The sequence below is a fragment of the Tupaia chinensis genome, unplaced genomic scaffold, assembly GCF_000334495.1.
Source record: "Tupaia chinensis unplaced genomic scaffold, TupChi_1.0 Scaffold000258_1, whole genome shotgun sequence".
Lineage (NCBI taxonomy): Eukaryota > Metazoa > Chordata > Mammalia > Scandentia > Tupaiidae > Tupaia > Tupaia belangeri.
Window position 1 is genome coordinate 15,179 of NW_006159738.1, and position 26,583 is coordinate 41,761.

At 64.4% G+C, this 26,583-nt stretch overlaps 1 protein-coding gene across 1 annotated transcript in view; it reads left to right on the forward strand.

The window, feature by feature from the left end:
• NCOR2 (nuclear receptor corepressor 2) overlaps positions 1-26,583 on the forward strand; it is a gene marked incomplete in the record, with an annotated part of 101,139 nt that overhangs the window by 13,673 nt on the left and 60,883 nt on the right. The window contains 7 exon segments of the mRNA XM_027772161.1: positions 964-1,057; positions 2,688-2,866; positions 5,505-5,559; positions 7,764-7,862; positions 20,542-20,678; positions 22,076-22,248; positions 24,337-24,399. Coding sequence (XP_027627962.1) covers positions 964-1,057; positions 2,688-2,866; positions 5,505-5,559; positions 7,764-7,862; positions 20,542-20,678; positions 22,076-22,248; positions 24,337-24,399 — 800 coding nt within the window.

Sequence of the window (26,583 nt, forward strand, 5' to 3'; positions counted from 1 at the left end):
GGTGGGCCAGCGCAGGGGTGGGTGAGCTGCAGGAGCGCATGAGGGGTGGGCCAGCAGGATGGGCCAGCGCAGGGGTGGACCAGCATAGGGGTGAGCTTGTGGGGGGTGGGCCCGCAGGGGTTGGGCCAGCATAGGGGTGAGCCAGTGTGGGGGTGAGCCTGCGGGGGTGGGCCAGCACAGGGGTGAGCCCACATGGGGATGGGCCAACATAGCACCTGCCCTCCCACCCCCAGGGCAGGTGGAGTGGCGGGGTCTCCCCTCGCGTGCCTCACCGAGAGCCACCTGGCCTGACCCCGACTGGGAATCACCCACTTCTGGGCAAGCACCCTCCTGGGGCACCGTGGCTGGTACCTGCCCCTGTGTTGGCTCCTGTGACATTCACGGCCCTGAAGGCCGCTGGGTTTGAGGCCGCTGGGGTGGGGTCAGAGGGTAGAGAGCCAGCCTGGCAGTGGAGATTGGGGTGCTAGCCCCCAGGGTGAAGAAGTGCCTGCGGACAGGTGACTGCCACTCCTAGTAGGTGTCACCATGTCTGCCAGATGGGTGGGTCCCCGACTCGCTGTCACAGCCACGTGTCCCCCTCTCCAGGCACCTGCCAGGGTGTCTCTGTGAGCCTCGGATGGCCACTGCCAGGAGGAAGGAGGCCACAGGGAGTCCCACCTTGCCCGGGGCCGTAAAGGCAGAGCTGGGATTTGAACTCAGATCTCTGTGGCTGGGCTTTTCAGGGTGTCTTGGGAGGTATGAAGGGGCTGAGGCCCTGAGGTCTCGGGTCAGGGTGGGGCTCTGTGTCCTCCCTGGACCCTTGGCCCCGGCCGACCCTGTGGGTGGGAGTCCGGCCCTCTGCCACTCCCGTTGCTGGGGAGGTTGGGCTGGCCTGCGTCCCGTTGCTGGCTGGGCGTCCTGGTTGCCAGCCGAGTGTCCCGGTTACCGAGGGGCCGGTGCTGAATGTGTCCCTTCGGTCCCCAGCAGGGTGGGCCAGCGGGGCAGCGGGCTCTCCATGTCGGCCGCCCGCAGCGAGCACGAGGTGTCTGAGATCATCGACGGCCTCTCGGAGCAGGAGGTGAGCCCCGGGAAACAGGGCCTGTTTTGAAGCCGAGGCCGTCGAGGCCCCCGGGACAAGCCGTCGGGTGGGGTGAGCAGAGAGAGGGCATAGCTGAGCGTGCGGGCCCAGCATGGCCAGGGAGGGCTGCGGCACAGCATGGCGCAAGCTGGACAGGACGCAGCTCTTGCTCTGCCTGCGTCTGCCTTGCTCCCACTGGCTGGGGCTGGCAAGAGGTCAGAGGCCAGCAGTGCCTACGGCTGCGTCCCCAACATGGCCTCCCAGGGGTGCTGGACACCTGAGCCCGCAGATGGCCAGGAAGCAGGGAGGAGACTTATCCCCCGGGGAAGTCGGTGCCAACTTGTCCCCTCCTGGGTCTCGAGGGTCAGGCCCCCTGAGTACGGAGGGCAGCTTGCTTCAGTTGCAGAGTCCTTGGCCCGTCTCTGGAAGTCTGAGCCTGCTGTCTGGGCAGAGCCCTGGGATCTGCACTCTTACACACTGCCCCATGAGCCAGCCTGGGTGACTACCTGGCCGGGCCACTTGGTTACAAACGTCTCATGACATGTTTTGCTTCAGCCAACATCCAGTCGATGGGAAGCAGAACACCGCCTGTAGTCCCGAGGCCTGCCTAGCACATGGGCACACAGCTGGGCTGGCCTCTGCCCCATCCCGAGAGCCCTGGCCTGTGGGCACCCCGTGGAGCCCCCGTGCCAGTGGCCAAGGGTGTGTGGCATCTGGGCTACCACTCCCTCCCCCCTCTTCCCAGAGTCCGTAGGGATGGAAATGGAACTTGATGGAAGCTTCCTTGGCCAGCAGAGCCACCAAAGGGTGTGTGGAGTTGTGGGGTGCCAGGCAGTGGAGAGGGCTTCCCGTGGTCAGAGGACATGACCAGAGTGGGGGGGACAGCAGGGCAGCCGTCCTGGAGGGGAGGTCTCTGCCATTGCTGGCCCTCCTCTTAAGAGCTGGCCAGCGGTGGGGGCACTTGGCCCAGCTGGGGGGGCAGTCGGGTGGGTCCCACTTTCTCCCTGGCTGAGAGTCCAGATGTCGAATGCTGAGGGGCTGGGCTGGGCAGCGGGTCTGGGAACTAGTTGACCTTGGCCTGAGCCTCCTGGCCTTCAGAGAGGGGTGATCAACCCCTAGTGACTGGTGGGCTGCAGAGATTTGTGGTGACCCCAGCTGACTGACCACTAAGCTGCCTAGTCCTCCTCCCACTTGAGCATGCTGCAGGTGCTGTGGGCTGGGGAGACAGGTGGCAACCTCAGCAGGCTTTCTGGAGGAGGCAGCCCCACCTCTCTTGTTCTCCATGTCCCTGGGCATGCTCAGAGGGGCAGCCAGTCCTTGAGACCCAGGCGGGTGCTCTGAACCCCCTGCTGGGCATCGTTTGCTGAGCCCTCTGGGCCAGCGGGCTGAGTCTCTTCCCTGAGTGTTTCATGGCAGTGCATTTCCAGAGGGAAGGTTCATCGCTGCCCTCCCTGCACGGACAAGGCTGTGCCGCTCTCCACGTTAAATTTACAGCCCTGCCCGCCGTAAACCTGTCGCGGCCTCCAAATCCTCGCTCCCCCAGCGTCCACGCTCAGAACTTTCTAGCCCGCCGCTCTCTCCCTGGGCTCTGCACTCGCCCGCACTGACCGGGCCCTGCTCTGTCCGGCAGAACCTGGAGAAGCAGATGCGCCAGCTGGCGGTCATCCCGCCCATGCTGTACGACGCGGACCAGCAGCGCATCAAGTTCATCAACATGAACGGGCTCATGGACGACCCCATGAAGGTGTACAAGGACCGCCAGGTGATGAACGTGTGGAGCGAGCAGGAGAAGGACACCTTCCGGGAGAAGTGAGTCCTCTGCCCCACAGCCCTCTGCGGCAGGTCGTCCCTGGGCTGCCGAGGCAAACTGGTGGCTCCAGACGGCGGGAAGGTGTCAGGGTCCTGGAGGCCAGGGGTCCAGACGGAGGCAGGGCCAGGGGGAGCCCAGATGGAGGCAGGGCCGGGGAGGTGGGGGGCCCAACGGAGGTGGGGCCAGGGCTAAATCCAGGCCATGGCCCCGGCCGCACCCTCACCCTGGCTGTGGCCGCTGCTGGGTGTGCCTGGGCTGTGGACGGTCACTCTGGCTCGGCCCCGTCCTCACGTGGCTCTTCTGTCTGGTATGTCCTTTCTGTGAGGACACCGCTACATGGCACCCAGCACGGTCCCCCTTCATTACCGTAGTTCCCATGTTCTGGGGGGATGTGCCGTCAGGAGGATGCCCTTCGGGGCTCCCTCCCTGGGTGGATGGCGCCTCTTCAGGACCCAGGATGCCCGAGAAGGAAACTGAGGCACAGGTAGGGGCCCTCCGTCTGCAGAGCGGTGGGGCCTCCCTGCCCCCTCCGGAGAAGGCCTCCCCCTCAGGAGAAAGGGCGTCCTTCCTCCAACACCTGCTGGGGGTCAGAGTCCAGGCTGGGTGCCCCAAAGTGCCCAGCGGGGCCTGAGGGATGGGGAGAGTCTGGGCCAGGCAGGGGCAGATGAGCCCGTGTAGACAGCAGAACTTGAACTGCCGGCAGGGGAGACCTGAGAGGGTCTGGGGGAAAATGACAGGTTTCAGAGTAGCTTTTGGTGACAGACATTGTAAAGCAGAGAAGCGGGGTAGTATAGGAGCCTGCATCCCCCCGCACCGGTCGGCACTGTGGGAGCAGGGCTGGCGGCCTGCTGCAGTCTCCCGCTCAGGGGCAGGCAGAGAGACCCCGTGGCGAACTGAAGCCACCGTCAAGCCGAGTTCTATGTCTAATACGTGTCTTTAACCCAAGCAGTTGACAGTCACAGCTGCTGAGAGTCACTGTGGCCTTGGAGATTAGAGCTCCTTCCTGGTATGCCTGGCAATTTTATTCATGCTTTCTTAAGAAACTAGAAGCATTTGGGGTGCTTCCTGCGACTCCAGTCTTTCTGGAGGTTTCATGTTGCCCTTCAGGGCCTGAAGATGCCATCTGCTGCTGACGATGTGGCGTCACACGCAGCCCGGTGGTGGGAGCCGTCCCGGGAGAGTGATTTTGTTTGGAGATGCCAAGGGATCATGATCTATGGAGACGCTAGCATAGGGCTCCCACGCCATACTGGCAGCATGGCCTCCAGCAAGCCATGCCCCTCCAGCTAGCCACGCCCCCCTTTGAGTAAACCACTCCCCCTCCAACCTCCAGTAGCCAGGGCCCTCTGGCTTTGCGCAAGCCACGCCCCTCGGCACGGAGAAAGCCACGCCCCCTCTGTCTTCCAACTAGCCACGCCCCTCGACCTGGAGCTAGTCAGGCTTCAGACCTGGAGCAAGCCACACACTCTGACCTTGGCCAAGCCCTGGCTCTTCTGGCCCCACTGAGTCTCAGTTTCTTCATCTGCAAAATGGGTGCAGCACCGGCCCCTCGCTCGCTGTCAGGAGGTGCCCGGTGCTAGGAAGTTTTCAGTACACATTGGCAGGGACTTCACGGCATGGTGCGGGAGGGAACAGGTGGCTAGGATTCCCAAGGTTGACTCCAGGTCTCTTGGGGGTCCCTATCTCTGCCTGGGAAAGCCCTATGGGTGGGATATGGGAGGAAAGAAAATGCCCCTGGGGCCAGGAGGGGGACAGAAAGGCGCCCCCATACCTGAAAGAAAAGCGCTTGCCGATGGCTACGGCTGTTCCTGCTCCCCGAGGGGGTTCCCAAGCAGGAGAGCTTGAAGTCCGACACCGGCGACTCACTGCTTCCTCCGGGAAAGGAGGAGAGGCGGACCAGATTCTCGGGTGTCCGGCTGGTGTCTGGGAGGGGCCACTGGCCTCCTGCCCAGCCATCTGGAGGCCGCTGGCCTGGCGTCCTCAGTGGGAGCCGGCGGCCTCTGTCCTGCTCGCTGCTGCTCTTCTGCTTGCACAGCTGTGGCACAGCCCGGGGACGCCAGACCAGGGCCAGGACCCCAGACCTCACCCAGGGCTGGCCCGCGGGCCTGACCCAGCCCCCTCCCCCGCCATCCGCCTGCTCCACTGGCCCTGACATTTCAGCCCTGCCGCGCGGTTTCCCAGTAATTCTCCGGCCGCGCAGGAAGCCAGCTGGCACGTTACCAACTCCCTGCCAGCCCGCGGGCGCGAGTCCGTTCCTGCGCCTCCCCGGCACTCGGACCTCGCTCGGGTCCCGGAGGCCGACGCAGCAGCCCGCGGCGGCCGTGGCCCCGTGGGTGGGGCCCCGTGTTCCCAGGCAGGCCCGTGTGGGCCGGGCGAGGCCCCGCTTCCCAGACCCAGCTGGAGGGAGAAACAAAAGCAGCGTCTAGAGGGGGGGACCCCACCAGAGCTGGTGTAATGTCCTCATTTTTCCTGGAAGCCGCCTCCAGCAGGACAAACAAATATATTTTCAAAGGCGCTAAAGCCAGTGACTCACTCCCAGGAACGCCCTCTCCGAGCGGCGGGAGAGGGCAGGCGCCTTGAGCGCACAGCACCCCGCAGGGAAGCCCCTCGCCGCTCACGCCGCCCCCTCTCCCACAGGTTCATGCAGCACCCCAAGAACTTTGGCCTCATCGCCTCGTTCCTGGAGAGGAAGGTGAGTCGCTGCCCCCCCCAGGGGCCCTGCCCCCGCCCCCTTAGGGTCCACTTCCCGTGGCCTGAGCCAGGGTGTGGACCCCCCCCTGGCCACAAGGCCTCAGCCTGTCGGCCCCCACCGCCGCCAAGGACCTCCCCTCCTGCCAAGGTCCTCCTTTCCTCCCTCCATGATCCCTTCCTGGCTCCTGGGAGAAGCCGCCAGGCCCCGCCCTGGCCTCATGGGCGGTAGGGGAGGAGCCTGGAAGCCCGGGCTCTGCCGGTGGACAGGCCTGGAGAGCCCTGGGCGCCGGCTTTCTGCCAGACCCCTACACGGCAAGTGTTCTTACAAGTTGGGGGGCTCCGGAGGCTGTCCCGCCCACCGTCCCAGTTACGGCTTCACAGGCAGGAGGGGTGTGCCTCCAGAGGCCTGAGTGCAGTGACCTTCGAGGTCCCCAGTGGTTGCTGGACACCACGTTGGCCACCCTGACTTGTCCGCACCCCTGTTTTGCTCCAGCCCCCTGTTGGCAAGCAGATATAGTGTGTCCCCTCTTTGTGCACCCAAGAGGCTGGCCAGGCAGAGCCCGGAGACCATGGGTGGGCGAGAGGTGGCGCCATGTCCTGGGTGAGGCTGTGCGCAGGGACTTCGGAAAGTTCGTGGAAAATGGGGGGTGACAAACAGTTTTCAAGGGGTTTTTCATAATCCGCATTTCCCACGAGATTTTCGAAGACTCTTGCGGTTTGGGCAGCCCTGGAGCCCCTGGCCGTACTGGGCTGGAACCAGGACCTGCCCTATGGTTTTCCCTTTGGGGGCTGCTGCCGTGTCTTAAGGAACTTTGCCCAAGTCAGATTTCTCGGAACGGGCGTCTGCTCACCCGGCTTTGCTACTGAAGGCCTCGGGCTTCCCGGGTTGTGGGCAGTTCCTTGAAGGATGGCAGTTGTTGCTGTGTCCGCACCCCCTGACCCCCAGGAGGGAGCTGCGACACATGCAGAAAAGCCTCCCTGGCCCCGAAGCCCGGCGAGGAACGGGCAGGGCCAACGACCGGCCCAGGGTGGATGGTGCCGCCCGGCAGATGCTAGGTGGGGCTTTCAGCAACCAGCCCCCGGGCCAGCCTGTTAGGAACCAGGGGTCCGGCGTCTCAGCCCTGGAGAGTGGGTGTCACGGTGCCCTTTGGCTAAGAGGTGTGCCTGAGGTCTACACAGGAGGTGCCAAGCCAGAGGCCACCAGGTCCACAGGAGCAGGGGAAACGGCCACCATGCCCCCGCAGGGCAGGCGCTGCACAGGCCAGCTGTGGTCACGGGGCACCGGGCGCTCTCCGGGTCCCGGAGCAGCTGGCTCCCGCCTGGCCTGATTCGCGTGCTCTGGCCTCTGATTGTCCCGAGGTCCTCTGGGCTGCGGGCACATTTGGGCTGGGGTTGGCCTGGGCCCGCCTGTAAATAGCCTCTTCACGGCGCACTCCAGGTGGCGGTGGTTTGGGAGGAGGGCAGCCTGGGGTTCGGGGCCGGCTACCTTGGCACTTGGCGGGCCTCATGGCATGCCTCTCGGGCGGGTTCCTGGCTCACCCTTGGTTTGGGCATCCCAGGAGCAGGACCTCCCGCACTGTGTGAGTGATATCGAGCCAGCATCCGAGCTGGGCCCACCGCGCCGCTGGGTCAGCCTGACCTTGATTTCTGGGGATGCCCCTCCTCGGTCCCATCCGGACAGGGAGCCCAGTGGGAGCCCAGCGAGCAGGCTGCTCTCCCAGCACACAGGCTCACATCCATGTGGAAAGGCCACCAGGGGAGTGAAGTCGACCCAGAAGGGTTTTGTGGGGACACGGGGCAGTCCTGATGCAAGAGGCTCAGAAGAGTGGCTGGGGACTCCAGAGAGAAGGCGGGGACGGAGGCGGGAGGCCCCGGGTCCGCGTTTGGGGATGATTTGGAGTTTGCCCGTCTGACTAAACCCTCGTCCTCCCTGAGAGCCAGGCGTAGAAACTCATCATCGTCAGTAACAAAAGCGATGGCGGTGACAGGCGTCGCGTCTGCAGCACTCGCCCCGTCGCGTGCCAGGTGTCGTCCCACGTACTGGGTTAGTACGCGGCCGTGGACGGGGTCTCTGACGGCCCGTAAAGGAGGTGCAGAGCTGAGACAGTTAGGCGGCTTGTCCAGTCACCCAGCCAGGGTGCACGCTGGGCTCGGGGCTGCTGCTCTGCCCTGACACCTGCGTGTCCCTCTCTCCGTGTCACACAGACAGTGGCCGAGTGTGTCCTTTACTACTACCTGACCAAGAAGAACGAGAACTACAAGAGCCTGGTGAGGCGGAGCTACCGGCGCCGCGGAAAAGGCCAGGTGAGAGGTGGGGGTGGGCGTCCTTGGGGACCTGCCCCGTCTGCCCAGCTGCTTGCTTGGTGGCCGGGCTCGCATGGTTGATGGTCACTGCCTCTGTGTGTCGTGTTGCTCTGCGGATGGCTGACCTGGTGGCAGCCGGGCTAGGAAGACCCCCCCAGAGCACGTCCGAAGCCTGGACAATTCCGGGCCACCTGGCTGATGACCCAGGGTCCCTGTGGCTAAAGGGGTGGTCCACCTGTGGTTCGAGTCCCAGACCTAGCAGCTCAGAAGTCACACGGGTGTGTGCGTGTGCGTGCCCAGAATCCTGAGAGGAGAGGGAGAGAGTGGAAGGGACTGTGGCGTGGCCATGCCCATGGGGAGTGGCTTCTCACTCTCCCTCTGTCTCGCTCTGGCGAGCTCATGTGCCTTATGGCAAAATTACCTTAAAATAGGTTATGAAGAGCGATAACAGTCCGTGGTCCACAAACGTAACCATGTTTTCAACTTAAAAAAATTTTTAAAAATAATGATTAATTCATTTAATACCATTTGTTATTGCTATTTTTTAATTTGGCCAGAAAGAGAGAAAAAGGGAAAGTGAGAACACAAGCCACCAGGTCCGGAACTCGAACCATGGTTGGCCATGTGGGATCCAGCGCCCTTATCCACCGCGCCACCTGCCAGCCCGTTTTCAACTTTAATAGGGTGTGTGTGTGTGTGTGTGTGTGTGTGTGTGTTTAATGCACATTTGAGAGAAGGGGAGCTTGTAGGCCATCCCCCCCCACCGTGTGCTCGACTTGCTGTCTTGTATCCGATGTCGACGTGTATCTGACGACACTGCTTAGGGTGGACTGAGGGTGACGCATGTTAGAGTGGGCTGGGCACATTGGTTGGCACACTGCGTGTGGTCCCCACCTGTTCGTCAGAGTGTCATTGGCACACGGCTATGCCTGACCCTGTACCTGTTACCCTGTTACCACAACGGCTTTCATGCCCCTGTGGCAGGGCTGGGCCGTTGTGACAGAAACTGTCTTGCCCGAAAAGCCTAAAATACATGAGACTTCAGAGTTCGTGGAAAAATGAAATGAAAGGACGTATTTATTTTGGTGCAAAAGATACCTGGAGTCCACGCAGAGCCTTTTCCTGATACCCGCCAGCAGGGTTTTCTGGCCCGTTAGAGGGAAAGGTGGTCCTGGTGGAGGTGGGAGCTGAGGGAAGGGCAGATCCCTGTTGCTCTGGCAGAAAGACTGCTGGGATTGGTGCTGGGCGCACCTGTGGGAGGTCTGCTGACCGGCAGTAGGCGGGATGTGGGCTGGGCCTGCAGGGGGGGGGCCTGGGAGGCGGGGCCCTGGGGCCTTAGGTGTGCACTGCAGGGATCGTGGGCGGGGCCCTAGGAGGTAGGCGGGGCCCTGGGAGGCGGGCCCAGCAGGGGCAATGGGCAGTTGGGGCCCTAGGAGGTGGGCCCTGCAGGGGCCAGGGGCAATTGGGGCCTCCGTGGCAGAGTCCAGAATAGCCCGAGCTGGGGTGAGGGGACCCTGAGGTTTTCCAGGTGCTGCTGCCTGATGTTGGTGTCCCTAGGCCCTCCCTCCCCACTGCCCACGCCCCTGCCCTGGACTGGCCGGGTCAGGCCCTGCAGCACACCAGGCCCATGGTGGCGGCCCCACTCCTGCCCTCCTGGAAGTCGGCCACTGAGGTATAACCAGCCCTGGCTGCAGCGCAAATGCGGCGCCCACGTTCCTGGGCCTGAGCGCTGTCCTCGTCCCCATGGGTTGTTGAAGGCAGGTTCTATCTGGTTTGCGGATGGGGTTTTCCTGTCTGGTTTTCTGTAGCCACAATTGGCCAGCCTCTAACAGACAGGAAAATCCTGGCTGGGCGGCCCAGGGCCGTGTGCTTGCAGACACCTGGTGAGCTGCAGAGGACACACAGAGAGTGTCTTCGCCAAGCCTCAGGGCCCCAAAGGCAGCAGGTCAGATGAGGCCAGGCAGGTACCACGTGTGTATCGAGGCGTGAGGGCGGCGGGGGACAGGAAGATCGCGATCCTGGGGAGCGAGGAGCCTGGCGGTGGGTTTGCAAAGCATGGCCAGGTGTCTGCAGAGCATCCCCGGGGCCAGTTCTCTGCCTGGTCTCCCCAGGTCCTCCCTGCTGCTGTCATGGGGCCCTTCTGGCAGCGGGCTGGAGATGGCCCATCCCTGCCAAGAGCACGTCTGTGTGCAGGGTGGGGAGACTGTGCTGAGGCTGTCTGGGAGGGGAGCCCCTAGGTGCTCCAAGGGCTCACCTGCCCTGTGCTGCGTGGCAGGGGTGCCCTGCCTGCACCCACCCACGCACTGGAAGCATGTGGCTGCTAGTGGCACAGAGCAGCAGGAGGCGGCTTCCAGCATGCACCTGCAGGCTCCCGAGGGGCCGGGATGGGCTGGGGGAGGGCCCCACAGCGAGGCGAGGAGGGAGCCACAGGGAGCTGAGGGCTTCTGGGAAGAGGAAAGCGCAAGCGCAGCGGCTCAGGGACATCAGGGAGCTCTGTGTTGGGAAGAGTCCCCGTACCTCTGGGGCCTTGATCGTGAAGAAATGGAGACCAGCTCCACCCTGATGGGTGGACAGAGGTGTCTCGGAGTCCCCCTTCCTGGTCAGCTGGGAGCACAGTGGCGATGCTGGCACGGCCGGTCCTGCGGGGATGGAGACGCACCCTTGTACCCTGGAACAGCTTCTGTGCCAAGCGGACATGTGCCCTGCCACCTGTCCCCGCTCGTCAGGGCCGACACAGTTGGACGTTCCCGTGGTGACTGTGTCTAGGCCAACCCACCCGGCAGCAGAATGCAGGGGGGCCGTCCTGCAGTTCGAGGGCCGTCCCGTAGTCCAGGGGCTGTCTCACAGTCCGGGGGCTGTCTCGTAGTCCGGGGGGCCGTCCCGCAGTCCGGGGGCCATCTCGTAGTCCGGGGGGCCGTCTTGCAGTCCGGGGGGTGTGTGTCCCACAGTCCGGGGGCCGTCTCGGCCAGAGTGGGCCTGAGCTGCTCCTTCTCTGTTGTTGCTATGAAACCCCCGGCCTTGCCCATAAACCTCCCGGTCCCATTGCCGATCCTGGCACGGGGCAGGTTCAAGCATCTCTGCTCGGGAGGACAGACACTTGACTGACAGAGCCCGCTGTGTCTTGTTTTGTCATTTTCTTTACGTCAGATTGTGTGTGTTTACACGTCAGAGACATGGGACTTTTCCTTTTTCCTGGCTCCCTCCACCCCATCGGGATCTTGGACCTGATCCGTGCGCACCCAGTGTGTTCATGAAGCCCCCGGGGCTGGGATTCCGATCGCGCCTGGCCCTGCAGAGTGTACAGGGCTTACCCCCTGCAGCCCACGCAGCTTCTTACCGAGGGTGGTGAAGCCACTGCCCACCCACCCCGCCTGGTGCAGCGGGAGCCTCCAGGTGGAGAGAGTCGTGCAGGGCGCGGTGACCAGGGTGGGCTGGGGCGGTCACCCCAGCTGTCCATCCTTGCCGAACAGCGCTCTGGACTCCTGGCGGCTCAGGGCCTCAGAATTCTACAAGGATCCCTGGCACAGGGCACCCAACCTGCCCTGCCACCCACCCTCACAGCCACCCTGGGTCCTTCGGTGCTTGTCGCCATCCTTCCTGTGGGCTTCTGGGTAAGCAGAACACAGTCCCTGCCTGCCGCCCTGGGTATGGCCTAGCCTTTCCCATAGCCCCGAGGGGTGGCTCTCTAGCCGTCCCAGTGGCCGAGCCCCCGGAGGTCTTGGGGTGAGGACTGGCTGCAGAAGGGAGCCTTCTCTTAACATGTCTCTGTTGGCGTTAAGCTCTTAGGGTGGGGGCCGGCTTCTCCCTGCCGTCCTGGGCCCCCAGACACGGGAGAGACTTAGTTTGTCCCTACCAGTACAAGGGGTCTTCAGAAAGCTCCCAGGAAATGCTGTACTAACTCTGCATGGGTTTCACACTTCTGGGCTCTGACGTCACTTGCATGTCAACCCCACTCCTGCAGAGACGTCAGGAGCTGCCTCGTGTGTGTCCGTGTCCCCGTCCTCAGGTGTCGGGGTCTGTGGGACACGGGAGCTCTACTGGGGTCCGGGACGCCGGACTACTGTCGCGGGGTGTTAACTGGGCTGTGCTGCAGCTCTGACCAGTGTGGCAGGGTGACCCTGTCGCGACCCCCATTTCACAGAGGAGGGGACAGGGCAGCCAGGTTCAGGCGCTCACTCGCCTAGTCACCTGCTGTTCAGGGACAGATGCAGCTCCAGCCCAGCTTGCTCAGCCCTTGGGGCCGAGGGCTTGGGCAGCCCGTGAGCAGTCCCAGGTGGTCCCACGGCCGTCCCATGGGGGGCATCTCGGCCACGAAGCCGTCCTCCAGAGGCTAACCCTGACCCAGGGTTTTCTCTAGTCTGTCTCGGGCTTGCTAAATCAGGGCTGCAGACGGGGCTCACAGCGAAGCTCTCTGTCGGGGGCAGATGTGGATTCCGGAGGGGCACTCCAGGTGCACCCCCAAGACCTCCCAGCAGGCAGCCGGGAGCAGGACCGGCTGTGCCCAGCTGTACCCAAGCCGCTCAGCCCCCACCCTGTGCTGCGTTTGTTTCTGAGACTGCCCTGAGCTCCTGGCCCTGCCTGTCCCTTGCCGCTGGGGACCTCCAGCCCAGGGGTCTGTCTGCCTCCCTCTCGGCTCTCCTTTGCTCCTGTTACCGTTTATGTCCAGGAAGTCCTGTGGGCTCTCCTGGGGTCTCTGCCCCCCTTCCCGGTCTCACTTGCTGTCTCTGATGCCCCGTCTGTATGTGTCCCCTCTCTCCCGGGTGGCCGGTGGCTGCAGGGAGGCTGTGGAGCCTCGGTCCTGGCGCGATACCCCTGCCTTGGGTCCTGTGGTCACCAAGCATGGCCATGAGTGGCCACTCCACTTGTCAGCACAGCTGCCCCTCGGTGGCCATCCTGCCCTGTGTCTCCAAGCTCGCCCTGGCCCACCCCGAGAGGTGTGTTGGACGCACGGTGTGTGTGTGTGCTCACTGGGGTGTTTGTTGAGTGCCTGCTGCGTGTCACAGCTGCGGGACATCACCTCGGTGCGTCAGACCCGAGCTACCGGAATGATGGCGGGAACAGGCTGGGGCAGCCGGTCTCAATGCCTCAGGCTGTCCGATTTCGAGCTGTAGGGTCAGGTGCTAGGTGGGACACCAAGGTGGGGGGGCGGGCACGACCACCCTCCTCATGCCCCCAGTAAGAGGTGCCAGCACTGGGTAGGCTGGCCCACAGTCTAGGCCCGGGTAGGGGACCCCTCCCCTCCGCTCCTTCCTCAGTGGGACTGAATGGATCCGAGGAGGGGCACTTGTGGGCGTCGGGGGAAGAGGAATCCGCGGCGTCAACAGACATGACCCTCAGGGCCATGAGATCTCTTCCTCCGGACACCCTGGTTGCCTAGGCTGGCTGCAGCCCACGTCCTCGGCTCTGCCCTGCGGGTGTCTGCCCCGAGGTCAGTGTGTTAGGACGGGGTTTCCCAGGCTGAGCTCTCGAACGTGAGCATGAGTTGGCATCACCGGGAAGGCCGTGGAGACGCCGTGACCAGGGCGGGCTGCACCCCCACCTCCCGCAGCCGTGGCCAAGATGACATGTCACGACTCCCAGCCTGGATTGCCCTGAGCAGAGGCAGGGGCCTGGAGGAGAGGCCAAGCCTCCAGGGGGGCTCATCGACAGCCTCGGCCACTGTGGAGGCTGTGCCTGGGGCTGGACTGGCCTCTGTGGGGATCCCGCGTGGGACTGGGACTGTGGTCATTGGCTGCCCGAGCCTGGCCTGACTTGGCACAGCAGCTCTGGGCTGCGTGGACACCCGCCGGGCTGGCAGCTGAGGGCACAGCCGAGGGTGGCTGGGGCAGCAGGTCCTTCTGGAAGGGAGAGCGGGAACGGCTTATTCTGGGCACGTTTGCAAACCAGTGCTTTACCTTGGCGAGTGCGCAGCGGACGCTACCGCCTCCCCAGGACCGCACGCTGATGCGCTCCGACTGGGCCTTGACCACTGTCCTCCCTGCCCCGGCCGCAGCCGCGTGTATTTCTGCTCTGCCTTCCCTCTCTCAAGCTTACTTGTGCATTTTTTCCGTGATTAAGAGAGAGTTTCAGAGACAGCACCCGCAGCCTGGTCTCGACGCCACGATCCACCCAGCTCCAGCCAGCCCAGGTCACAGACCCGGATGTGCCTGGTGGACTGGGGAGGGCTCTGGACTGAACCCAGAACCTCCCGGGCCCGCCGCCCAGAGCCTTGTTGCTTCCGTGGTCACCTTTTGAAAAGGCGGTGCCGTGTGTGGAGTGCACGCTTCTCTCGTAGACAGTGCTGGCCATGGGGTGTCTTGGTTCAGACCCCCAGGCCGTGTCACTGAGGGGACCTGAGCCAAGAGGGCTAGCCCCTCCTCAGTGCCTTCAGGCCGGTGCCCGACCCTGTATCCCACCGGAGGCGAGGGCTGTGGTCTGGTCACGTGGAAGGGCAGGTCTGCTTGTTTAATGGAGGGTGCCTTCGCCTTCTGGAAGCTTCTCTGTGTTCTGACAGAGGGAGCTTCAGGCCAAGGCCCAGTCTTTCAGCATGCATGCCATCACCCCCACCTCCTCGGACCCAGTCCCTGTGTCTGGCTGCGGCTACTGAGCCTGTAGGCTGTGCATCCTCTCCAGGGCTCCCCAAGGTGAATCACGAGCCGTGTGGCTGGGGAGCATCCCCCATGTTGGTGACAGCATAGTGGTCTCTAGGCCACGTTTGCCTAGTGAATTGCAAAAGCAGAGCCCAGGAGCGCCATCGGGGGCCGGGTGTGAGGCCCACGGGCCAGTCAGCAGGGCCCGACCCTGGCAGTGCTGGGGGCGGTATGGCCCAGGGCCTCCCTGAGGGTGAGTTCCCCTCGTCCACCCCAGGACCCTGTGGCACCTGGAGAGGGGCAGTGGGTGCCAGGGCGGGGCAGGGCGGGTCACCTGGTGGCTGGCGTGGTCTGCAGGCGTCTCTCTCTGCAGAGACAGGGCAAGGGGACAGGAAAAGAGAGGGCAGAAGTCCCAGCCGGCTGCGGTGTGTCCCCTGCAGTCTGGCCTGCTGCTCCTTGGTGTGACCTGCCCCGTGCCCTGGCCAGCTTCCCATGGTCTGGCCCTCTGGGCTCTGCCTCTCCAGGCGCTCAGCCTCTGCAGCTATGAGCCACTCTGTTTCCGGTTTCCTGGTCTGCCCCACACCCTCCCCTGCCCTCTCCCGTTCATCCCTGTTGCTCTGTGTTCTCTGTGTGCTGCTGTGTCTGTCTGTCTCTCTGTCTCTCTTCCCCTTTGTCTCTGGGGCCCTATCTCTCACTCTCTGGTCTTGCCTCTGTCCTCATCTGCCTCCCTGAGTCTCTTACCGTCTCAGTCTTCATGAACTCATCCCCGTCTCTCCTGCCTCTCTCCTCCTCTCCTCCACCTTTCTCCGCGTCACTCTGCTGCCTGGCTGTCCTCTCTCCAGGTCTGCTGTAGCCCGCCTCCTCCGTCTCACTCCACCTCCCCTCCTCTCCCAGCTCCCTGCCAAGAGACAGGTGACCTTGTTCCGCTGCTGTGGTGCTCCAGCGGCCCGTGTGCCTCGGGCAGCTTGCACAGGGACGGTGTGACCGGGAAGGTCATTCCAGGGCAGGACCGGCCGTGTTCGCCTGGGGCGGGCCTGGGCCCTGGGCCCTGGGTGCTGGGTTGGGGTCTGGCTGCGTGCAGCCCCCTGGCCACTGTGCTTACATCTCGGCTCTGCCCTTGCCCGGAGCGCCTCCCGCCTGGGGGTCCAGTCCACCTTCCCAGGCACCCAGGGGTACAGGGCAGCAGCCTCTCTGCTGGGGCTGGCCGGCGGCCTGGACCTGGGCAGATCTGGTGCTGAAGCAAGCAGCCGTCTCTGGTTCCTGTCCTGCTTGTGAGGTAGAGCCTAGGCTGTCAGCCAGATGTGCCCCCAGGATAGTGTTCTCAGGGAAGCAGCTGGTGGGCGGGCCCCCGGGGGCAGGAAGGACAAGACCCGAGGGACAGAGTGAGCCCGGCTGCCATTTAGGGATTTTGCCCGAGCCAGGAGTGGTGCAGGGGAGACCCGGCTCTCCGCCAGCCCCCTCGAGGCAGGCCACGTGGGCAGGAGGTGGAAAATGTGAGTGCTGTTGGCCAGGCGGTGGGCGGGTCCGGCAGACTCCAGGGGCCAGCGCTGGGACCTCCGGAGCAGGGCAGCAGCACGGCTGTGTCCTGGGGCAGCGCTGGGGCATCTGGAGCAGGGCAGCAGCGTCCTGGGGCAGTGTCCTGGGGCCGCGTCCTAGGCAGCGCTGCGTGGTAGCTTTCTTCCTGGATGCCATTCTAGGTGGTTCCCCAGCAAACAGGACAAACCAGCTCCTGGCGGACGCTGTGGGGAGGTGGACGGCACACGCCTCAGTGAGCGCGGCTGTGCCAGGGGACGTCAAGGGCCCCTGGAAGGTCCTCTAGTCTGGAGCAGCCAGGGACATCGCAGGTGACCCTGGAGGCTTTCCCCAGGTGTCACCTGAGCTCTGAGCACGGAGGAGCCCCTGGTCGGGCAGAGGGCCTGGAGTGCCAAGGCCCCAGGAAGCAGGAAGGAGCGTGGCATCTCCCAGGAGGCCTGGGATGGGCAAGAAGGCAGGGGCTAGCCCGCGGCCTGAGGTGAGCACTGTGCTCAGTTCTAGACAGCGACCAGCGTCTGGTTCAGGATTAACGTGATCCTCGGCCGCCCCAGCCCCCCTCTGTAGGCCGGCATCCAGCGTGTCAGTGTCGCTCAACCTCGGTTGACGCCGTCACTGCATAGCGGGGCACTGGTTCACAGCCAGCTGCGTCCGGGGGAGCAGGGCGGTTTTGCTGCCTTTGCCGCCTGCCCTGGTGGGGTAAATGTACCCACGGCCCCACCCCAGGGGGCCACGGTGTGTGTGCTCAGAATTGCAGGGCTTGGCCCGGAGCGCAGCGCTCGGTCCTGCTCCAGCACCTGGATCCAGGGGACAGCAGCCCCAGAGTGTGGATGGTACCGCGTTGGCCCAGGACCTGGGGAGGGCAGTGCTCGAGCACTCAGAGCCTTTGGTGTGTGTTCTAACGACTCTTACTGAGGACCCATGTGTAGTTCTCTGCTGTGTTTTTCTGTTCGGTGTTTTTGTTTGCATGAGAAGGCAGGAGAGAGGACAGAGGGACTGCGGTTTCGATGGGGTGTGGCCACGCCACCCGCCTCCTGCTGCAGCCTCCCCTTTAGCTTAGGGTCACTGGCACCCCGGCCTCCAGGTGACCGTGCTTCCCCCTTGCGACTGGCCTTACTGATCCAGCCACGGGTGCTTACCAGCTGGCCTTCAGGGACCAGGCAGCCCAGGGGGCTCGTGGTCCGGTGCAGCTGCCTGCAGCCCCTCTGTGTCTTAAGACGCCCACATGGGCCGAGGTCCCGTCCCTACCTGTGCTTTTCCAGGAGCGACAGGACTGGGAAGGGGCTGCCAGAAACAAACTGCCCTGCCCCGGCCCCGACCCCGGCCCCGACCCGGATCCCTGAAGCTGCTTCTCAGACCAGTGTCTGAGAGCAGCTCCCGCAGGATGCACTGTGGATGTCCGCTGGTTGAATGAATGAGGACATGCCTTAGGCGGTGTCGCTGGGCACTGGGACATTCTCAGCTCACGCTGTAAGCCTTGTCACCTGAGCACGTGACATGGAGAGGAGATCCGTGGGTGGGACGGTGTGGCTGGATGGACGTGCGCCCCTGGCCATGGCAGGGAGGCAGAGCCCGGGCTGTAGCAGCTTTCTGTTTATTTAAAACGTTCGTCTATGTCTCCCATGAGTGGGAGAGACGGAGACAGCACCCTAGCCAGGTAGCAACAGCACAGTGCGCCCTGGCCCAGCCAGCCCCAGATGGCCCGTGTGCCCGGCATGCTCAGGGAGGGCTTCCTGGCAGCGTGGGCTCAGTCTCACAGTGTCCCGTTTCGCCTCTGAGCCACCTGACTGTAGGACCTTGCTAGGAAGTGCTGTGTGTCCTTGGGTCAGTTCTGTGACTTCTCTGTGCCTTGGTGCTGTCCTTTGTGAAACAGGGATGACACCAGGGCTGCAGGAGGATTTAGGCATGACAGGAGGAGAAGGCCTCAGGGAGTGTTTCCTGTGCTCAGCGAGCACCTGCCACTTTTGTTAACTGTGTTTTTGTGCACAGCCCCTGATCCGGGCCTCAGCACCGGCTCCAGGGTATGAGGACTCTCAAGGATTTGAAACCCTAGTTCTGGCTAACTGTAGATCCAGTCAGGTCTTCCGTAGACTTGCAGTGTGGTTTGGACTGAGCACTGGACAAAAAGCCATCGCCCGCCTGTCGGGCATCGTGTCCGAGAAGCAGACGGCAGCCCTGCTGTGGCCGTGGCCACGTGGAGGTGTGGGGTGAGCTCTGCTTCTTTCTGATTCTTCTTCTCCCAGGCCCCTCAAGCTGGGGATGGGCGTCCACAGGCATCACCTGCTGTCAGTGGCATCACTCGGTAGTGCTTAGGGGACAAGGGCCTCTGCTGGCCTTCCTCCTCGCCATGGCCTGGGGGCCAGCAGCAGCCACCTGCCCCAGGAGCCAACCAGCAATGCAGTCCCAGGCCTTACCCCGACCCAGCTCCCCGGGAATTGTGCACCCTCGTGGGTGAGCAGGGTGGCAAAGGACGGCCCCAGGCCCACCCTTTGCTTTTGTCGATAAAGTTTTATCGGCACAGTCTGCCCAAGTGATGGGCGATGGCTGCTTTCATGCCGTGACCGCAGGACAGAGTGTGCACGGCCCACCAGGTCCGCTGTCCCCATCTGGCCTGCGCAGAAGACAGCTGCCAGCCCTGGGGAGGTGTCATTTTGGTCGTGGCCGTATGGGGCGCCCCTGGGGCACGCAGGGCCTGGGTCTGGGGGTCTCAGCCTGGATTTGGGCTGTTACTAGTGCGGCCCGCACGAGGCCTTTGTCGTGGTGCCCTGTGACCTGACTACACTGTCCGTGGGGCCTTGGGAGCTTGTGACCCTGGCAGGCGTGGCTGTCCCACTGGCTGTGCTGAGGACCCATGTGGCATGGGTGTCGCCTGAGCAGCACGCCCTCCGGTTAACCGAGAGAGCAGCCGCGGGGCGCTGAGCGGGCTGCCCTGTCCCGGCAGACCTCCCAGGAGCAGTGGGAGGAGCGGCCCCACCTTGGCCCTGGACATGCGTGCAGGGCTGCACGGCGAGGCAGGAGTTTGCTCAGCTCTGGGTACAGTAGATGGGCTGCCCACGGACTCTGCCTCGGCACCAGGGGGTGTCAAGGCACACCCTGCCCATGGAGGACACCAGGTTGGGAGTGCTGGGACGGCACAGCCAGGCTGGGCAGTGTGTAGGGCAGGAGCTCCGTCCTGCCGGCCATAGCATTGCCTCCCTCCCTGGGTCCTGCCCTCCGACTCTCGCCCTGTGCACGCCAGTAAACCCTCTGTAAACCTGCACCCTAACAAGCCTCCCTGTCAGCCCCCTCGATCCCCGTGTCAGCCCTCGCTTTTGTTTGAGGGTTTGAGATTGGGAGGGGCGCACAGACTGGTCCACGCACCCAGACACCCGGCAGGAATCAGGCGACGTGGGCTGATCTTACAGAACGCAGGGGCTTCTCGGGGAGGAAAGGGCAGATCGCAGCTGGGGTTGGGTGGGGGCGGTGCCCTGGAGAGCTCATGGTTACCAGTGCCATGGAGTCGAAGGCACGGGGCTGGGACCGTGGGCAGGACAGCCTGGTGTGCTTCCCCGTGCCAACTGCGTCCGCCCGGCCGCTTTCGCTTTGCTCTCCTGGGGTCGGAGTGCTGCGACTGCCTAGCGCACACTAGAAGGAGCTTGCGGGTTTGTTCTCGGTCCACTTGGCCCTGCAGGGTGGAAAGTTGGTCTGGCCTGGCAGCTGCCCGCAGGGGGCACCTTAGGGTGGCCAGGAGCGTCCGCGTGTGCCTTAGAAGAAGGCAGAACAGAAAGGAAGTTGGGAGGCGGTGCTGGGAGGGGCCGCCGGCTGCTCGCACCTCTCCCCTGGCCTGCTGGGACGGTCAGCAGCCGGGCTGGGAAGGATGAAAGGAAGACGCCCCACGAGGCGGCGGCCTGGCCCTGGCCTGCACCCCTTTGATCTGCCCTGTAAAATGGGCTTGTTTTCTTTCCCTCGGAGGGCGAGTGTGAGAGGGAGGCTGAGCCCAGGCCACCAGAGTGGCCGGGGGAGGAGCAGCAGCCACCAGCCCAGCTGCTTGGGTGACACGGGTCACAGCTACCTCCCCATTTTACAGACGTGGAGATCGAGGCTCAGGAGGGTGGCATGAGCTTGTTGGGCAGGGCTGGGCCAGGCTGGGGCGTCAGAGGTGTGTCCCCAGCTTCCCTGGTGCTCACCGGCTCTGCCTGGAGCTGACCAGGGCACCTCCCTGTGGTGCTCCACCACGTCGGTACCCCTGGCCGACACCAGGCGGTTCTCAGTGTCTGTAAGGAGTCCCTCGCGGCAACCTCCCAGCCCCTGGCAGAGGCTCAAGCACCCTGAGTTACCCGTTTTCAAGGTGGGAATCGGCACAGAGAGGTTAAGACCCTTACCCGGGGTCACACAGCTCTGAGCGGTGGAGGCAGGATCGCACTCAGGGCATCTGGTACCAGTGTGTGTGCCTCTCCGCAACTTCCACACGGGCCCGGATGTGGCCTCTCCCCACGAGGCCTGCAGGCTCTGAGTCCCCGCGTGCCCATGGCCTCTCCTGGCTGACTCGCTTACCCACGACTCACCTGTCACCCCTCCCTGCCCTTCCCTCCTGGCGGCAGCAGCAACAGCAGCAGCAGCAACAGCAGCAGCTGCCCCGGAGCAGCCAGGAGGAGAAGGAGGAGAAGGAAAAGGAGAAGGAGGCCGAGAAGGAGGAGGAGAAGGCAGACGTGGAGAACGACAAGGAGGAGCTCATGAAGTAAGGCCCGCCCTGCCCCTGCCCGCCTCTGCCCGCCTCTGGCTGCCTCTGCCCGGCTCTGCCTGGTGGCAGCTGTTCCCCTCCCCTCTCTTCTGTCTCAGCCCTGGGCGAGCCTCTGTAGAGGTGGGGGAAGGGGCCTTTCCTGCTCTGTCCCCTCCGACAGCCCCTTCCGGATGGGATGTCTGCCCGTCTCCCTCCCCTCCTCCTCCCTCCTCCTCTGGCTCCTCCGCCCTCTCGAACCCTCTGGAGACCTCAGAGTCTGATAGCTCATTTGAGTTCTGCTCCCGAGCTAATAAATCCAGGCAGTGACTTCGGAACTCCACCGCCCCCCTTCCTCCTCGCCGTCCCCCCCTCCTCCCCCTCCGCCTGCTCGCCCCAGTCCCCTAGGCCAGGGAAGGACCCGGCATGTTGGCAGGCAGCTCTCACCTTTTGAATTGCCCATGTCAGAGTGAGTTCTCGGAGATCAAGGCCTGCCAGCCTCCCTCCTGCCTGCCAGGCAGCGAACGCAGCCCTCCGGGAAGGGGCGGGGGCGGCGCGCTGCGCGCCAGGTACCTGTGACGGCCCAGGAATGTGGCTTCGGAGAGCATCTGGCCTCCTCGCCCAGCTCCCAGACAGCTCCTGCTAGGGCCTTTCAGGAAGATGAATGGGGAGGCGGAGGGGAGAGGCAGAGCTCAGAGCGACCCCCCCCACCCTGTTGGCTGAGAAAGCCCTGGCTCCCGCGTCCGGGTCACGTGCGCCCACAGGCCCCCACGCACCTGGCTGGGCTAGCTTGCTCTGGCTGTTCTTCCAGACGTAGCGGCCAAGACCGTGCCTTGGGGAGATCTCTGCCCTGGGGAGATCTCTTGGGGGAATGGCGTGGCCTTGCTGGATGCTACCAGCCCCCACTGCCATCGGGTTAATTAGACTCCGGGCTCAGGCAGCAGTGTCTCTGTAAGACGACCTTGCAGAGCCCCAGCCCACGCCCCTGGTGAGCAGCGTGAGCAGAAGCCCGTGCCCCTCCTGTCCAGGCCTCCCCTTCCCATCTAGGGCTCCCCCGATACTCCCCACCTGTCCAGGGGACCCCCCCATGCCCGTCCTGTCCAGGCCCTTCTCCCCCACCACTCTTCCTGTCTAGGGCTCCCCTCGATACTCCCCTCCCATCCCGGGGACACCCCCCGCACCCCTCCTGTCCAGGCCCTTTCCCCCTCCCCTACGCCCTCCCTCCAGCCCGCACCCCTCCCCTGGTGATTGGGTGGCACTCACCGTAGTCGCCCCTTGCTGGAATTGCCACGGCCTGGCCTATGACTGCTCACCCAGGAGTGCGGGCCCTTGCAGAGCTGGGCAGCCAGAGTGCAGGGAGCTGCCCTCCGGCCTCTCGGGCCAGCGAGACCACCCAGCACACCCTCCCTGGCCGGCAGGGAGAAGACGGATGACACCTCGGGGGAGGACAATGATGAGAAGGAGGCGGTGGCCTCGAAGGGCCGCAGAACCGCCAACAGCCAGGGGCGACGCAAGGGCCGCATCACACGCTCCATGGCCAGCGAGGCCAGCAGCGAGGAGGCGGTCACCCCGCAGCAGAGCGCTGAGCTGGGTGAGGCGGGCAGGGGCTGGGGCGCTGGGCGCGGGTTTGTGGCAGCATGCCAGGGCCTGGGGCGGCCGGTGACCTGGGTCAACCCGCGGTGTGTCCCGGGCGAGTCCCATAACCTCCCCGTGCCTGCCCACGAGGGGTCGGCACCGTGGGTCCCTGTACTGTGGGGTGAACTCGGGGGCCGCCCAGGAGCTCAGACGGACCCGATTCCAGTGGAGTCCTGGCCACAGCAGGTGAGGCTGTGGGGAGCCCAGGCAGCCCTCGCTTTGCAGAGGGTGTGTACCGCCCCCACCCTCGTAGGGGAGTGGGTGTGCACCTTGGCTTCTGTGGGCCTGTTTCTCTTTCTGCTGGTCCCAGCTGCCCTGCACCTCCCCCTCTCCTGAAGGTTTATGTGCAGGCAGTAGAGGTGGATGAGTGGCAGTTCCCAAGGTCGGCCACAGGGGGCAGCGGTGTCTACTTCGGCGCCCTCTGACTGTCTAGGGCTGGGCCTGCCACCCCGTCCTCCACGGAGCCCCGGAGCCGAGAGCACACGTACCCCTGCATGCACATAGGAATCACTTCTCAGACCCCACCCCTGGGTGTAGACAGGAGCCTGTTCTCTTCCCCTGAGAGGTCCTTGGGACCCAGTTGACAGCAAGGGCTCCTTGAGCTTTTTAGAGACCCTTGCTGCCTCCTCACTCACAGAGGGGCAGGATTTGAACCCAGCTCTGTTGCCCACAAATCGGGTGCCGTTCCCTTGGGCATTTTCTTTTCATTTATTTATTATTTTGGGGGGGAGGTTTTAGTATAGAGTGTGCATGCGCTCGCCAGAAAGGCAGACAGACAGAGAGAGAAAGTGAGAAATCACCCCCAGGAGGATGGCCACACCGCAATCCCTTCTCCTCCATTCTCCTCGGGATCTTGGGCACGCACGCACACACGCCTGGTGTGAGTTTAAGCCACCATGTCTAGGACTCGAACCACAGTCCACTACAGGAGAGTCCAGAGATGTAGCCATCACGCCAACTGCTGGTCCTGCCCTTGGGCACTTTCTAGCTGCCACTTGGTGGTGGCGTACCTGCAGGCTCCAGGCAAAGGGTTCCCTGCAGAAGTGTGCGGGCCTGTGCGGATGAGTCTCCAGGACCCCAGGCCGATGCACATCCAGCACCTTCCGCCTCGGCATGGACTCAGATAGCCCATGTGGGGGTCCCGCGGGAAGGAAGGGGCAGTCGGTGAGACCCTATAGGTCAGGCATGGCTGCAGGGACAGGGAAGCCCAGGCAGGTCTGGTCCTTCAAGGGTGATGCAGGGCTGTCGTTGGCGTGGGGACCATCTCCCCCCCCCGGCGTCCGCCATGCATCCCTCCTGCCAGAACCTTCCTCAGCCAGCCTGCAGGGAGCGCGAGCGCTGGGCCTGGCGTTATCCTGGGCGTGGAGTCCACGAGACTGCAATCTTTCCCTCATGCCTGCCCCTCGCAAGTCCACGGGGACTCGGGGAGTGGCTATAGGTGCCCACAGCAGAGGCTTGGTACCCACTACCACAGGAAGCCCGTCCTAGCACTGGGTGTACTGGGGCCGTGGTGCCCCAGGGGTCCCTGGAAACCTTCTGATTGGCACACGTGTGCTGGGGGCTGTCGGCATTGCACGGCAGAGCCTGGGAAGCTGCTAGCCAGCCAACCACACTCAGGGCTTCCTCACAAAGAGGTGGCCAGGCTCCAAGTCATCCGTGGTCCGACAAATGCAGCTGGAGCTCGCCCCCGTGTCACCGGGGGCTGTCCCTTCTCGGTGATAAGCTCACAAGGGCAGCTGTTAGGATCTGACCTCGGCTTCCTCAGTTTCCCCACCTGTACAGGGTGACTGCAGGTCCGCTGGCCCTGGGGGCTGGGTGGGGCTCTCGTGGCCTGGGGCCCCTAGAAGCACCCGGCGCCGTGTGAGGGTTCAAGGATTTTGGGCACCTCATGGGATTGGCCGGGCAGGCATGGAAGATGGGGCCCCCTGCGGGCTCAGGTCCGTGAGGGGCCCCGCCAGGCCCCGTCCACTCCCTCTCAGTCAGGGAAGGGGAAGCAGCGCACGGGTCCGCCACGGGCCACCCAATCCGCCCGTCTGCCTTGCAGCGTCGCTGGAGATGAACGAGAGCTCGCGCTGGACAGAGGAGGAGATGGAGACGGCCAAGAAAGGTGAGGCCAGGCTGCGGGCCTGCTCGCTGCGCGGGTGCCCGAGGCCGTGCTGGGGCGGCGTGGACGTGCTCGGCCGTGAGCCGGGCGGAGGGAGGTCTGGCCCAGGGTGTCCTCGGACGGGTCACTTCCCCTCGGCCCCAGGACTGTGTGTGCACCGTCACGGGCTCCGAGCTGCACATTGTCAGGGCGCGGCTCGGAGATGCAGCCTGTGTGGTGACCGCGGCTGGTGCAGGGGCCTCGGGGTGGCCTACGTGGCTAGCCGCCCGGCCGGGGGGATGGTGTGCGGGGCGGGAGGCATGGAAGATGGGGCCCCCTGCGGGCTCAGGTCCGTGAGGGGCCCCGCCAGGCCCCGTCCACTCCCTCTCAGTCAGGGAAGGGGAAGCAGCGCACGGGTCCGCCACGGGCCACCCAATCCGCCCGTCTGCCTTGCAGCGTCGCTGGAGATGAACGAGAGCTCGCGCTGGACAGAGGAGGAGATGGAGACGGCCAAGAAAGGTGAGGCCAGGCTGCGGGCCTGCTCGCTGCGCGGGTGCCCGAGGCCGTGCTGGGGCGGCGTGGACGTGCTCGGCCGTGAGCCGGGCGGAGGGAGGTCTGGCCCAGGGTGTCCTCGGACGGGTCACTTCCCCTCGGCCCCAGGACTGTGTGTGCACCGTCACGGGCTCCGAGCTGCACATTGTCAGGGCGCGGCTCGGAGATGCAGCCTGTGTGGTGACCGCGGCTGGTGCAGTGGCCTCGGGGTGACCTACGTGGCTAGCACCTCGGCTGTGTGGATGGAGTGGTGGCAGGAGGCGGAGGGCGCTTCGAGGGGAGGTGGGGACCTGCGGTGTGGTCACCACGGGAAGCCCTAGGGGGCTTCCCGTCCTCACAGGGAGTCCAGCCGCGTGCGGAGCCCCAGAGGCCCCCGTGGGCGCGGACATGCCGGGGTCCTGGAACACCATCCGTGCTCGGAGGGATCAGTCCTCCGGCGAGTGCAGGAGTGGGTGGTGATGGCTGTGGAAGAGCCATGTCGGCCCGTGCCTGCATTTCGGTGCCGGTGGGCGTGGGGCAGGGCAGAGTCTGGTGGCTCTTGGGGCCCTGTGCTGCGCAGCAGGGCAGGCAGGGATGAGGCACACCGTGCGCCGAGGTGCCGACACCAGGCCTGTCCGCTGGCGCGGAGAGCCCCGCTCACCCTCCCCACTCCGTGACTGTCGCTGGGTCTTGCTCTGCCCGTCCGTGAGATGGGAGGGGCACCTGGCTGGCCATGAGGACAGAGAACAGGCACAAGGGCCTGAGTGGGGCAGGCTTTCACATAGTGAGGACCACACGCAGTTCCCAGCCCTCCCGCCCCCTCCCCTGTGCCCAGAGCTGTGCCAGGGACGCCAGAGCCAGGAAGCACTAGGCTCCCACTCTACACGTGTGTCTTGACACCAACCCTGAGAGGCAGGGCCTGCCCCGTCCCTGTCGTGTGGATGACGAATTTTCCAGGGTGTCCTGGGGCTGGTGTGGGGGCTGAGATCCAGCCTGGGCTTTTGGGCTCTCGGACCTCATGGCTCTGCCCGAGCCCCTGACCCCATGTCTAGGGTGCAGCCTCAGCATGAGCAGAAAGCTCCGAATCACAGGGAGACAAGCAGCCCTATGGGGCGGCCCCAGGCAGGCAGGCAGATGCGTCTGGGCATGGCCAGGACCACGGGTCTGCCCGGCTCCTCACCCCTGGGGTGGGTGTTGGGGGTTTCGAGGGTTTCTATCCTTGAGCCCTGGATTTCAGAAACTACCCTCCAGAGCCCCCCTCACCCTGGGGCCTGCCCCTTTCTCCGGGGCTCCTGTCTAGGAATGCACCCTTCTACCCACCGCACCCCTCCCCTCTGAAGCCTTTGGGCCAAGGTGCGCCTGCAGGAGGGACCCTTGGCCTCGTCCAGAGAGGGAGAGCGGATACTCTGCCTCCCCCAGCAGGCAGGCTTCTGCTCTCGGGACTGCGGGGGTGCTAGTGGGGCCTGGGGCATAGTTCCCGCTGCCGGTGCCCACAGAATGCTGGGCCATGCCGTTGTTTTCACCGTCTCGTGGTCGCTGGTGGGGACTGCACCGAGGCACGTGGAAGAGGCTGTGTTGGGGCGCCGCCCGCACTCCCCCGAGTTTGGTAAAACAAGTGTATGGCAGTGGAGTCGGCTGGGCCAGGCGATGAAAGAGAATAGCCTTGCAGCCGGGCCC